The 14732-nt window shown below is 48.1% G+C and overlaps 1 protein-coding gene across 3 annotated transcripts in view; it reads right to left on the reverse strand.

Annotated features, from left to right (window-relative positions):
- Positions 1-14732, reverse strand: part of LRIG1 (leucine rich repeats and immunoglobulin like domains 1) — a 114278-nt gene that overhangs the window by 31718 nt on the left and 67828 nt on the right. For all 3 annotated transcript variants that reach the window (XM_087431297.1, XM_004419996.3, XM_087431298.1), the window contains exons 4-6: positions 4977-5114; positions 2728-2871; positions 1031-1174 (exon numbers count right to left, since the gene is read on the reverse strand). In XM_087431297.1, coding sequence (XP_087287423.1) covers positions 1031-1174; positions 2728-2871; positions 4977-5114 — 426 coding nt within the window. The remainder of the gene's footprint in view (positions 1-1030; positions 1175-2727; positions 2872-4976; positions 5115-14732) is intronic.

Consider the following 14732-nt stretch of genomic DNA (forward strand, 5'->3'; position numbering starts at 1 on the left):
AGGATATGAACATAGTGACAGAACTTGTAGAGACTGGGAGGGAGCAGGCAGTGGAGGGGGAGGGTGTCTTGAGCAAGTTCAATCCTTGACCATAAGGCAAGAAACCTCAAGTTAACAAACCAACACAGTGGTATAAGTGCATTAACTTGGAAGTAACCACCAGCAAAACTAAAAGCAGAAAAAAACAGAGAAATGATGAGAAGGGACTGCCCCTTGGGAGTCGAACTGGGGGAAAGAGTGAATGGGGCTGGGGGTGGGGCAATGACTATTTGCTTTACTCTGACTTTACTCAACTATGAGGAATATGTTACTTTTGATTAAAAATAAACAAATTTAAATGTTTCAAAATTGAAGGTCAGTAACTGCCTTGCTGCCCTTTTCTGTAAGCTTTTTGATGGTTGTTTGACGTTACTCTGGCAGGCGAGCAAGTTCTGCGATTGTGCACATCTGGCTGGAGAGAGTGCTCCCTTGATAAAAGTGGAACATCTGCACCGAGTGGCTTGATTAGCTCACAAAACATAAATAAATTTCTCAGGATGAACTATGCATTTTCAGCCCACCTGCACATCAAGGCAGACAGTCAACCCAAATCGCGGAGAGAGGGAACTTCCTGTAGCGAGTGGGAGAGGGGAGAGGATGTGGGAAGGGAGCCTGCTCCGAGGTCCCACTGTTCACTAAGGAAGTGGGGGTGGGGGTGGAAGGGGAGGAAAGAGAAAGAGAAGCCCGGAAAAATGGCTCCCTCTTCTATCTTCATCCACAAACTCACTTGACCGAATCCACGAAAACTTCCCCCAAGAGATGTTCCTAACCCGAGAGGAAAACACCCTTAGATTTGGCAAAGTCCCCAAAGGCACTGAGTTGGGCCCAGCTGAAGTCTCAAAGGGCAGGGGGCTGGGGCCAGCTGAAGTCCTAACAAGTCTTCAGGGCAGGGGCTGAATGAACAATGCATGTGTCATACAAACAGACCACTGGCGAGTCCTTGGAGCGGAGCAAAGCCAGGGCCCCACCCCGCGCCCAGCCCCAAACTCACAGCACGTGCATCTTGGACAGCCCCCAGAAGGCTCCGTCTGTCAGCTTGCTGATGTTGTTTCGCTGAAGCTTCAGCACCTCCAAACTGTCGAGCCCCTGGAACGTCAGGCCCTCGATCAGCCGAATCCGATTCCGATTGAGATCCCTAAAGAGATGCAGCCAGCGGGTTCAGAGTGTCACCTACACACGCCCCACCTACAGCCATTCCCACGCAGTCCCAGCTGGGTTTCCGAGCCAGCAGGGAAAATCCCGGGGAGGAGGTCCAGCGAGGCGCGGAAGCATGGTGGAGGCCCACTGCGCATCTCACGGCCACCCCTGCCCGCCATGCCGGCACCGACACTGATGGGCCACTGCTCATGAACGAGAGGAGGGCTCTGAATGAGTGAGTGCTCCTGCTTCCTCCCTGAATATCCATGACTCTGCAGTGAGGAGGTGGGTATGACTCAGGATGTGAACGTCTTAGGTGAGCTGTCTCTTAGCTCAGCAACAGAAATCCACACCAGATGTCTCAACCCAGGACAGATCTAACCACTGGCTCTCAAATGGCAATGACACTTCCCACTGGAGGCGTTAACAGGATCTCTATTTCTGGAGAGAAGTTACTGCGTGTGGGGAGGGAGGGATCTAGACACACCACGAAGCACACACATTTGGCTTCTAGCCCCAGCATGGTAAACCTCAGTTAACCAAAAGATTTCAGGAATGTGGGTGGGCTGGATCCCTCAGTAACACTGGGGGAAGGAGCAAGGGAGCACAGGGCTAACCAGAAAGCCCTTGGTTTTCCCCAAATACTTCTGCAGTGTCTCATGACCCTGCCCCCATGAAACTTCCTGAGCATCCAGAGACCTGCTCTAGGACTGAAGAGAGCAGGGCCTGCGCGGTGTGTGTGCGCACGTGTGAACACAGGCAGTGAGAGCACTGGGGCACACCCCATCCTGCTGCCAAATCTGGCCCTGAACAATTGTTTTGTTCTCTTTAAACCCAATCTCCACTATTGGCTTATTTTCCTGAGATACACTCTTCTGCCACAAAGAGGACACAGAAAAAGAAAAACCCAGGGAACAAACAACAGTCAGGTTCTGCTAAATAGAGGTTTCTTGAAGCCAAACCCTGTGCCCTTCTAGGATAGCATTCGGCTTTGGTCATCAAAAAACTAAACAGATAAATCCTTTCTTTAAAAAAAAAAAAAAAATACTAAATCAACTACCTTATAAGATTTAGGAGATGAAGACAATGACCCATCTCCCTCTTACACCTCTGGCTACACTAACTTCCTCTCAAACTGCTCAGGAAGCATTGGACACCATAATGTCCACGGTTCAGATTTTATGGGTACCTTTAAAGAAAACACAGAAGCCTCTAAGATAAATAAGGAACCCAACCCAGACAGCTCTATGTGTTACCCAGGATCAGCTAACCAGCAGGATTCCTCATTTCACTTGGAAAGTGCCAGCAAGGACAAGCATATATATCCTCAGTGGATCTTTTTCGCAGCAACCTGAGGCAGCCCACAGGCACCAGACTCAGCTTCTAATTTGCTTTTATTAGGTGTTGCTATAGGGCCATTAATGATAGTTTATGCAGAGCTTGACTGAGGGGGAGCAAGGAAGGGGTTGCATTTGGTACGAGGTCCGTGGGGAAATTTGGCCTCCATAAAGTTTGGCTAACCTTAATTAAAGTGCAGGTTTCTGTACTCACAGTTGTGTCAGCCTGGGTAACTTGAATGCTTTCACAGGAAGCTGGGTGATCCTGTTTTTGCTCAGGCGAAGCGTTAGCAGCGACCGTGACAGACCATCAAATGCTCCCGACTCCAGGGTGCCGATCCGGTTGCTTGCCAGGTTGCTGGAATGATTCAGGAGAGAAAACATAGCAGTCAGGAGGAGGCCATCCTCATTCTGTGACAGACACCAGACCTGGCCGAGTTTGGAAAATAAGCTAAAACACACCCAGAGGGACAGGTTTCCTTCCAATGAGCTATTTGGCATCCTGAGGCCGTGAAGGCCATCTTCACTCCCAGATGCAGGAGCCAGGGAAACGCCGGTGTCAGGACCGTCCACCTCAGGCCTTGCCAGGGCCTTGTTTCAGCCCAGAGCACACTGTGCTGGTGGCAGTGGGCCACCCCAGGAGGGTGGGAGAGAAAGTCAATTACTCCACCCCCAGCCACTCTCACACACTAGCCCGGCCACATGTCGGGGCCCCCTGTAGGATTCCTTCTTCAACACCCACTACCCAAGGGTCAGGGTTCAAGGTTGGTAAGAAGAGCCCTAAGCAGCAGAAAGTCAACTGCAAGGCTAGGTCAGAGTAGATTTCGTAATTTCGGGAAACAGCATTTAATTCGGAAGTGGGTCTCATTGTATGACTTATGTAATAAATATGTAGAATTGATTCATTTTAATAATTTTAAATGTGTCAAAGAAACACTGTAGTTAAAGAGACAGGCATGGAGTCCCTTCAGAAAACAAGCAATACTTCAATGGGACGTCCACTTTCGGGTTTATGTATGTAAAGGGCACCTCCCCTCAAAATGCACTACAGTAAACAGCTAAAATCTGTGCATTCTGTTGTGTGTAAATTATATCAAGTAATAAAAAGACAAAAAGCAGGGAAAAGTGAGGGACAATATGGTCTTCCTACGAGAAGTTTACCCCCAACACCTCTCCTGCTACCTTCCCCGGACAAATGCTGCTTTTTGTGGCTTAAGCCAAAAGGGAAAAGACCAGAGAGAATTTCCCACCACAGAGAGGGGAAGGGAACAAGGCATTTTACGTCTCTCCATCAGGCAGTGGCCCAGGACAGGGCACATGAGGATTCTTTGCAAATGGGGCTGGACTGTTTGTTCTTAACACTCCAGATTAAAGAACAGTCTGTGTGATGAAGATATGCCGGCCAGTCTCGGCCAAAATAGCAAGTCCCTCCTGCTTTCGCGCAGAGAGAGAAGGTCACTGCAACTCAGCAGTTGGTGGTTTCTTTGTCCCAAGCAAGGAAATGCCAGGTGGCAGCTGGACACCTTTCGAAAGCCCTCACTGGGGCCGATGCTGCCGCACTGGCTTAACAAAGGCCACGCCCTCCCGCTTCCAATTCCGGTGCGTTGATGCAGCCTAAGAAAGAAATCACTCCTCTTCTTGGGGGTCTTAGAAAATCCATGTGCCAAGCCTTGGCCTCCCTGAACAGATAGGTCACAAGGACCCTTAAACCAGCCTCACAACCATCTCCAAAATTACTCAGGAACAGTAACAATGCAGGGAATGAAAACTCACATGTCATGTGAAAATGTCTCTTTAGCCTGGTTTTCAGTTTCTTCCCCAAAGCAACATTTTCCTACCAAAAGGCAGTGGGTTAAATGGGTTTTAACTGTTTTTCCTCCCATCTACCATCCATTGGGTATGAGATGAGGCATGAAAACGGGGAAAAAGTGAAAAAGACCTACAAAGAAATCTAGAAGGTTCTGAGAACCCACAGAATGGAGTAACTGTCTCTTCAATTAAACCAAATGACATGTTTATAAATAGTGCATGGTGCTAGAAAGATAAGACTGACAGGTGAAACCTCGGCAAAGAGGTCTCACTACCCCCGAATCTTTTCTCTATGCTTTACTGAGAGGCCGCCCAGCACATGGGAAAGCCAGCAGGCTTTGCAGCCGAGAGAGATCTGTACTTGAGGGCTAGAATCTCCTCACAAGTGGTGAATCTGTTAAGTTAATACTTAATCTCTCCCCACCTCAACCTCCTCATCCGTCTGTCAAGTCAGAATAATGCTGCTGGATCTGGAAATGCTCTATAAATGGGCAAATAGAAGACAACCGACGGGGGTCCCCTGCCCTCGGGCCTGCTGAGGGAAGCCAAAGGTGTGGCCCGCCCCCACCAACTCAGCCAGGCCAGAGCCGAGAAGAGAAGGAAGCGTCCTCCAAGTGTAGACCTGGGTGCTGACAGCAGAGCCCAGGCACTTACAGCTCCTTTACGTGCAGCCCATGCGGGAAGCAGGCGCTCCGGATCTCTGTGATGTTGTTGGAGCTCAGATCCAGCACTTCCAAGGAGAGGTAAGCCTTCAGCTGACTCCCCTCCACACCGCGAATCTTATTGTGTTGCCTGAAACACACGAAGGGAAGTGCCTTGAGCATGTCTTTTTGCAAAGAAACTATTATTTTCCCCGTGCTTTTTCTCCTAGCTGTTTTGCTCTTTCAGAAAATTACAAATGCAGTGACAATCTTAAAATGACACGTCCCATTCTTCTTTCCATCAAGTCATTACCTGCTGGCTGGGTGCTAATCAGAATAGCGAATTCTGTTAGCGACAGGTTTGCCCGACCACGTTCTAAGCGTTGGCTGCTCTGCCCAAGGACAACAACACGGGGTGGTATTTCAGACCGTGCAGAGAGCAGCGGGACCAGACCTCAGAACTCACTGATGCTCTTCCCATAAGGATGTGCCCGGTGCAACCAGCCAGCTCCTAACGTGGCTCTCATCTCGAATCTTCAGAACCTCGTCCACCCCATCACTTACAAGACTGCAGGCACCGGAGCCCAGAGTTCAGTTTAATCCAACTTAACGCATCATTACGCACCTCACATTTCACCCACACCTACCACGTACCAGGCATGGAGACAGGCACAAGGGATTAAAAAAAAAAAAAAGATGAGGAAGTCCTGACAACCTAACAAGGGAAACGAGAGCTTGGTGCTGAGTCTAACCGATTCTCCTGAGCCTCCTGACTCCATCCTCTTGGCACCTTTGTTCCTCAGTTTCCTTGTCTGGAAGATGGTGCCATGCCCCCTCATTTCACGGATATGGATGATCCAAACTGACACCACACTTAAGCATCTGGCACGCGAACGTAAGTGTTCCGAGTATTCACCCCCACTCCAAAAAAGGCATTTTACCATGAGGATTTATTTGTACCTTTAACCCTCCTTCTGAAAACCCACAGTCTAACCAACCATCCAATATTTATTGATCAGGAGAAAGACAACAAATGTAACCAAGGCTGGGGAACGGGCCGTCCCCTTGTGGGTTTGGTTCTGCCTGGCAGGTTCAAATCCCCACAGCCCTAATCCCAATATTCAGAGATTTGAGAACCTGCTGGGTGGTAGCGCTGGGCCTCTGGGTTCCAGGCACTCACTCGGGCCAGTTTCTGAGTAAACAGTGTCAGGGGCTCTGGCCAATCAAAGCATTCTTGAACACAACACAAGTAAGCCAGGCCTCGCTTACCAAGTGGCATCTCTTTTAAACAAACACTTGACCAAATCAGTTCCAACAGGCATAAACAAGGCCCTCTTTCCCAGAAGCTCTGGGGCTTCTCGCTGACTCTTTTGTTTTTTTTCACAACTCTCCCAGGCCCTGAACCCAAGAATCCATTTACAAGGGCACAACTCCACACGCAGCGAATCTCCCTAGAATGGAAGACCGCTTTTCCCTTCCCGTCCCCTCCCCGCCCCCCAAAGCTACTTCCTTTGAGTTCTTTATTAAGTTCTTAATAAAGATAGTCTCTCCAGTTTTCTGACTCCAAAAGCAAGAAAGGAAAAAAGAAAAGAAAAGAAAATCTTTATTATGTAAAGTATGGGAAAAAAAGAACAAGAAATAAAGGCCTCAGAGCTGAGCCTTCTCCAGGAACTCTGAATGCAGTGCCAGGGAGCCAGGAGAAGAGGGTCTAAAAGAAGGGAGGGGTGCCATGGGCCCAAAGTTGCACAAAGAGGGACCGCGCACATTTGAAGGGGCGACAGGACAGCTGCGAGACCCCCACACTTCTCCCACCGCCCCGCGTCTGTCTCCTCTTGTCTTTCGTCTTGCACTTTTCTTCTTCTTTCTCGTCTGTCCGTTTATTCACTGAATCAAACACGTCTGGGCCCCCGCGCTGTGCCAGGCCCACTCTGTGATGAAGACAGGTCTCTTTCACATGCTGGAAAGAGTTCCCCATTTAGCAGAGGAGGCAGCCATGGAGATGAGTGACAACGGAGCGTGGGAGTGAGGGTTACAGAAGTAGGTTGGATGAAATGTGCGGGGAGCGAGAGGGTGCAGTGTTGAATTCTGCCGTGAAGAGGTCACTGGGGCCAGTTCCAAAGGGCAGGATGCTGATGCTGGGAGGAGACAGGCAGGGCAGAGGCTGGGATTAGGTCACGGAGCCGGGAGGGCAGGTGGGACCACGTCAGGAAACGCCCCACAGGCCGAGCTCAGAAGTAGGGAGTCTGTGTCCCAGTGGTCCAGGTGAGAGATGGCAGCAATGGACAGACACAAGAATGAGAGAGGGGCCCACAGGATCTGGAGATGACAGCTGGGGGTGCATCGAATGGTGATCCTAAATTTTCTAGCTTGCAAACGTTAAGATAACCAGGTTAGTAGGCTACTGGCTACACCTTCCACCCTTGCCCACTTATGGCCTCTTCCCAACCCAGGAGCCAGAGAGATCCTGTTAAGACATCCCACAGAATGGGAGAAAATATTTGCAAATCATCTATCTGGTAAAGGGTTAATAGCCAGAATATATAAAGAACTCCTATAGCTCAACAACCAAAAACCCCAAACAACCTGATTAAAAAATGGGCAAACAACTTGAACAACTGCTTCTCCAAAGAAGATATACAAATGGCCAATAAACACATGAAAAGATGCTCAACATCACTATTCATTAGGGAAAAGCAATGAGATACCACCTCACCCCCATAGGATGGCCACTATTAAAAAAACCAGAAATAAGAAGTGTGGGTGAGGATGTGGAGAAACTGGAACCCTAGCGCAGCTGCTGAAGAAAATGGAATAAAACAGAATTACCATATGATCCAGCCGCCCTACTTCTGGGATATATCCAAAAGAATTGAAAGCAGATCTCAAAGAGATATCTGTATACCCATGTTTATAGCAGCATTATTCACAACAGCCAAAAGGTGAGGCAACCCAAGTGTGCACCAATGGAAGGACGGATAAACACAACGTGGTGTACACATACAACGGACTATTATTCAGCCTTAAAAAGGAAATTCTGACACATGCCGTAACACAGATGACTCTCGAGTACATTACACTAGGTGAAAAAGGCCAGACACAAGAAAGACAAATACTGTGTGATCCCACTTCCACGAGGTGTCGAGAGCAGTCAGATACATCAACAGCAAGTTGAGTGGTGGTTGCTGGGGCTGGCGGGAGGCAGGAACGGGGAGTTCATCAGTGGGTATGGAATTTTAGTTTTGCAAGATGGAAGCAGCTCTGGAGATGGGTTGCATGACACGAGTATATTGAACACTACTGAACTGTACACTTAAAAAATGATTAAGGGGCCGGCCCAGTGGCACAGAGGTTAAGTTTGCGCACTCTGCTTGGGCGGCCCGGGGTTCATAGGTTTGGGTCGCAGGTGCAGACCTACGCACCACTCGTCAAGCCATGCTGTGGCGGCGTCCCACATAGAAAATAGAGGAAGATGGGCACAGATGTTAGTTCAGGGCTAATCTTCCTCAGCAAAAAGAGGAAGATGGGCAAGGGATGTTACTCAGGGCCAATCTTCCTCACACAGACACACACACAAAAAAGATTAAGATGGTAAATTTTATGTTATGTGTATTTTAACAAAATTTAAAAACAAAACAAAGCAAAAAAGTCAGTTCACGGGACTCCTTTGCCTAAAACTCAAACGGTGGCTCTCGTGTCTCACATAAGACTAAGTCCTCACGGTGGCCTCCAAGGCCCAGGTGCTCTGCTGCACGCCCGCCCTACAGCCTCACTTCCTCCTCCTCCGCCTCACACGCCCTGCTCAGGCCCTCAGACGTGCCCGCAGACTCCTGCTCAGGACCTGTGCACCCGCCTTTGCCACTGCTCGGAATGCTCTTCCCCCTGAGATCCCTACTTCCTTCCCATCTTTATTCACATGTCGCCTTCTCAATGAGGCTTCCCTGGTCACACTCCCTAAAACCACAAGCTCCTTCTCTCTCACAGACACACACGCGCCCACGCGCCCACACACACACACACACACACACACACACACACACACACTTTCCACTCCCTGGCCTGCTTTATTTTTCTCAATAGCTCTAATTATCATCTAATATACCCAATATTTTGCTTATTTCTAGTTTAACATCTTCTCTCCCACCTGGTTGTGGCTCCATGAAGGCAGAGATGTTTGTCTGTTGTGTCCACTGCTGTGTCTCCAGCCAATGGAGCAGTGTGAGCCACATACAGGTGCTCGATAAATATTTTTGAATGAATCACAAAGAATAAATATAGGTTAAATTCAGAAGAACTGAAGCTGGACACAGATATGGGACTCACTAGCATTTAAGCAGAAGACCATTCAAGCAGATGAGTTCCATGAGGGAATGCAAAGGAAAGATGAGTCTGGCAAGTGCCTCGTGGCAGCACTGCCAGACACAAACGACTGAACCCACAGTGGCTCCAGAGGTCCCTGGAGCTCAAACACTGCTGTTCCCAACTGCTGAAGATGCACATGCCACCTTCTCCCCCAGGGCTGGTCTCTCTGCACTATAGCCCAGAGCCCTGATCAAACTCTTTCTGAACTCCTCGTGCTCAAGGAAGTTGACCACACAGCTCTGCTCTCCTGCAGAACTCCCCTCCCTTTTCTCACAGAGCAAGAATCCCACTGTGTTAGATGTCTCTGTGGAGCCTGGCAACTCCACCCAAGGCCAAGAGTTCTTCCTGGGCTGGAGTGTGGCACAACACTGAAGAAGAACATGCCATGAGCGTTGCCCTACCTGAGTTCAAATCCAGGTTACACCACCTACAGGTGTGAACCTCCGAGGAGCCCCATCTGTAAAGTGGGGTGTGAAGTTCCTATGCCCCAGGGGCTGATGTGACCTGACAGGTAGCACTTACTCAATTAAACGAGTTCCTATTTTTATTAGTCATGTTTGTATCCTCAGAGCCAGGCTCAGGATCTAGTTTGTAGGAGATGCTCTGGAAAAAGAATGAATGAATAAAATCAATGACTGACTGTTTCTGTCTGTTCCTCTGCCACATTTCAACGCAAACAGGCATCCCTGACTCCTCTCTCAGGAACAAAGGGCTGACTCAGAGCTCTCACTCTTAGCTTCATGTGTGAAACAAGCCTGCTCCAGCTGGAGAGTGTCAAAGCCAGCCATGGGGAGACTGGGCTGTCTTGGGGAGCTGTGCTTCAAAGCAAATCCCAGACTGAAACTTCTGCAGGACCCAGGGTGGCTACAGATCTCATGGAGCCACAACCAGCTGGATTACATTCCCCTTCTCACTCCCGCAGCAAGTGGGACTCAGGCCCACGCCCCTGACCCCAGGCCACCACACCCCACCCCGTCTCATCAAGGGTAGCCGGCCTGTCCAAGATAGCCCCTCCAGACGCCCATCCATCAAGGTTAGAGCAAGGAGGCAGTATTCAGGGGAAGCCCTCCTTCCTCCTCCTTGAGAGTGGACAGCTGTGAAGACCTGCGTGCTGCTCTCATTCAATCCAGTGTTCCACTTTCATGAAACTGTCCAAGTTTTGAATGCCACAGGCAACATGGGTGGTCATCACGTGACTCCTTTAACATAACTGCCCAGTTCCCAAGAAGGTCCACCCTCATCTTTCTAACCCCTGAGTCCTTGTCCAAGTTCTTTTTAACAACAGCTGACCAATTACTGAACACCTATACGGAGCAGGCCCTGGGGGAGGTCCCAGTCAAATCTCACAGCAATCTAATGAGGCAGATACGATTATCATCTCTACTTTATAGTTGAAGAAACTGAGGGTCAGAGATCTGCTGCAATTTGCCCGAGGTCACACAGCTGGGAAGTGAGAGGAGCCAGCAGGCAAACCCAGGGGAGCAGGACTATCCAGCCTACCCGAGAGGCTCTCTCAGCAGAATTTTAAGGGCACTACCCCAGATTCAATATGTAACCCTTCAGCAAAGCTTGGCTAGATCTGAATGCTAGCTGGCTATTTCCTGGTCAGCTCAGACTGGTCTGCATAATTGGCCTCCACCAGGCCCCGATTTTGTCCCAGCTTCCCAGAGTCCTGCGTGAGCAGCAAATTTGCAGAGGGCTTTGTGTGGCCCATCTCAGCCAATAAGGCAGATGAAGCTCAAGTTCTTACTCACGGCTATTCTGGATGGAAAGAAGAGAATGGTTCCTTTGAGATCATGTCTTTACAGACCTACATTTGAAGGAGAAACAACTACCTTTATTCTTAGGGAACAGAAAGCCGCAAAGGGTTGCCCTTAAGTTGACAACAGAGTGAGGAAGGGGAACCGGCCTCGTCAAAGGAGCACACAGCCTTTCTCTGCCACCAAACAAAATTAGACAGATTCTGCAGTTCCGGGGACTGGGGGAAATGTGTGGCGGCCAGATCACGCGGCATTCGCCTCCATCCAATGTCGGCTTATCCCTTGGGCTGCCCTCTGGGGTGAGGAGAACTTAATACAGCCGAAGTCTATTAAACCAACACCTGTTAAAGGCTTCAAAAATAAAATCAGTCTTCAAAGGCGGAGAGCAGGCAAGATAAGCTCTCTTCACTTGGCTACATTTTCAGGGCTGATGTTAAATCAGACAGTAAAACAGATGGAGGCATTTGAAATCAACATTTAAAACTTATCATAAGTGATTGTTCCACTACGGTTCTGTGAAAGCCTGGTTTATAAGGTATTCCCGTTAGTGGTGGAAAAGATCTCATGTCACAGATAACCGCCAGGAAGAAAGGGCGAGGAGATCAAAGGAAGCAGGGTCAAGGCAGGTCAAATGGATTACATCTGGACCCTGAAATTATGCACCTCTTGTCTACACCCTGGGCAGCAAACGTATTCTATAATGGGCCAGACAGTAAATATTTTAGGCTTTGTGAGTCATACTGTCTCTGTCACGGACTACTCAACTCTGATGTTGGAGTGTAAAAGCAGCCATAGACAGCAGGTAAACGAATGAATGTGGCTGTGTTCCAATAAAACTTTATTTACAAAAACAAGCTGTGGGCCAGATTTGGCCCACTGCCTGTAGTTTGCTGACCGATGGTCTGTATTATAGCAACCAGTTTGGGTTTCTACACGGCAGGGACCCAGATTCTAATTCTAGCTCTCATGCAGTTTTGTACCTGTGTGTAAATCACTCTTTGTATGGTTTAACCGGCTGCAAAATGGGGCTAAATGCCTCTCTACTGCAGAGAGAGAACCCTCCCATTCTCCTTCCAGTGCCCATGTCAGACATCACTAATCATAATCTTTCCCACTGACGTCTTTTCTACCTCTTCAGAAAGTGAAATGGAATATAAGTCTACGTCATTATGTTCTCAGAAAAGGATCCAGGTTACTTACTGGAACCAGTGGAGACAGGCGGGCAAACAGGGTAATCTTAGAACAGACATTCACGTTGTATATCCTTACTCTTTTTAGTTCTTCCAATGAGGCAGCAACTCATCGAAGCTGGCCAACACACCAGTCCTAACATCTAAACAGGCGTGCTCTTCGGCTCTTCCAGACAATTATGGTGACTCAGAAGTCCACACTGTCAACTCTTGGAGTGTTGACTCTTACTAGAAACAGCAAATCTTCCAAAATGTTACCTCAACATCAAACTTTTTAAAATGTGTTACTTAACAAATCAGCAAAATTCAAATTACAGCTCTTGCCTCGTCTGAACCTCTGGCTAAGAAATAGTTTCACGCAATCTAGCCCTGAAATGGGAAAACAACGTAATACACTTGCCACCACTCCCCACCCCCATTCCTCACGGTGATCCCGGCGGGCGCAGCTAATCAAACTCCACACCCTGCAGCCTCTTAGCCCCTGCAGCACTTTGCACCTGGCCTGTCATCGTTCTGCCCAGGAATTCTTACTATGGCTCTGCACCTCAGCACCTGACCCCACTGCTCCACAGAGCAGGCACGCCAACGTCTGATCCAAATGGATGAAGGTGTGCACGCATCCTTAAGTGCCACTTGAGGCTTCAGTGTAATTTTACATCCCATATGTGGAATCCACATAAGGTGAGACTGCCTGTGACCCTGAGATTATTGATTTGGTGTAAATCTCAGCGCAGGGCAGAGTGGCCCTGAGGCCTACCTAAGGCGGTTGACTGTGTTACCGCCAATGCCAAAAGTTGTTATTCATTTCAAGAACACAGATAAAGATAATGATTTCTCCTTTGTTGAAAAATACAGCACTACCAAACAGGCCATATGGTCAAATGCTGGCAGACGATCTGTTTGGTTGTAAATGTTTTTACTGAAATATCACGGGCATACTGAGAATTACATAAATTATAAGTTAGAGCTCAATGCATTTTTACAAAATGTGTGCACCTGTGTAACCACCACTCAGATCAAGACATAAAACACTTTCAGCACCCAGAAGTCCCCCCTCCCCTGTCACTTTCCTAGTCATTATTCTTCTTAAAGGTAACCTCTCATTTCTACCGCCAATGACTGATTTTGCCTACTTTTGTGCTTCATGTACATAGAATCGTTCCGTATATACTCTTCTGTGTCTGGCTACTTTCACTCGACGTTATGTTTATAAGATCCATCCATGTTGTTGCATTACCAGTTCTTTGCTGTATAATATTTCTATCGAGGGAATATACAGCAATTTATTTTTCATTCTACTGTTGATGGACACTGAGTTATTTCCAGTTTGGGTTATTGCAAAAATCACAGCTATAAACACGGACATGTCTTTTGCACATATCTTTCGGTGCATATTTGCATGCATTTCTGGGAAGCGTCAGTGTCTAGGCGTGGCATTGCTACACAGTCATAAAGCATGCATATGACACTTAGCAGACTCTGGTAGTTTTCTTTTAAACCAAATTCCCTAGGGTTAAAATGAATCTGAAAAACCATTTGATCCAAGTGCCATGTTTCATGCTGCTTCATTCAACCACATTCTCAGATGACAACACCCTCATATGCACCCCTCCCCCACAAAAAGCATTAAGAATACAGCCTGGGGCCACAGAGCACAGCCAAGCTCAATCTGATCTCCTTCAGGTGTCACACAGAATTATTTTATTATAAGTGGGGGCCTCAGGAGCACAAAAAAGGAAATAAAAAATAATTCTTAGTCCCAAATTGGCAAGAAATAATGTGAATATACTCGATGCCGGGACCAATAACCACGCACAACTTGAAAATGAAGGAGGTTTTAAAAAGAACAAGTGAGTCCAGAAGAGCTTTCCTAAGCCAACTTGAAGAAAAGTTTCTCTTCTCAGAACGACAGTCGAAAGCATCACCCTCTCACTAGCCTGCTTTACATTCATCTTCTTAGAAATGAAAACCAAAACCATCTGTTTTATTGCATAAATTGATAATTTGCTCTAAGAAATTGGTGCCTAGTAAGAAACAGCTCAGCCTAGGTTATTTGCTGGACAGGAAATGAGAATCAGAATAAGCAGGTCTCTTTCTCTCTCCCTTGCTCACCGCCCCCCAGCAACCCGCCTGCTGGTGAATCACCAGTTCCCTGGGGAATTTTGGCAGATTCTCAGCCTGGCTGTAGATGACGTTCCAGATCTGTTTATTCAGGTGGAGCTTGGATAAAAAACAAGAGCGGCCCAGTGGCGGGATAAACAGCCTCTGCCAGGCGGGGTCATCCTCTCCGAAGGCAGGACTGGGCTGTGTCAACCAACCTCCTGACCCCTGCACTTCCTTTAGGCTCACTCTCCCCTTGGGGGCTTCAATGAACTGTTTGATTAACTCCTTGCAAAGGGGACCTCATGTCCCATGCACATGGAGTGCATCACTCCAGGCACCTTAATGCAGCAGATCCTA

The sequence above is a fragment of the Ceratotherium simum genome, chromosome 5, assembly GCF_057802395.1.
Source record: "Ceratotherium simum simum isolate JZ-2026a chromosome 5, ASM5780239v1, whole genome shotgun sequence".
Taxonomy (NCBI): Eukaryota; Metazoa; Chordata; class Mammalia; order Perissodactyla; family Rhinocerotidae; genus Ceratotherium; species Ceratotherium simum.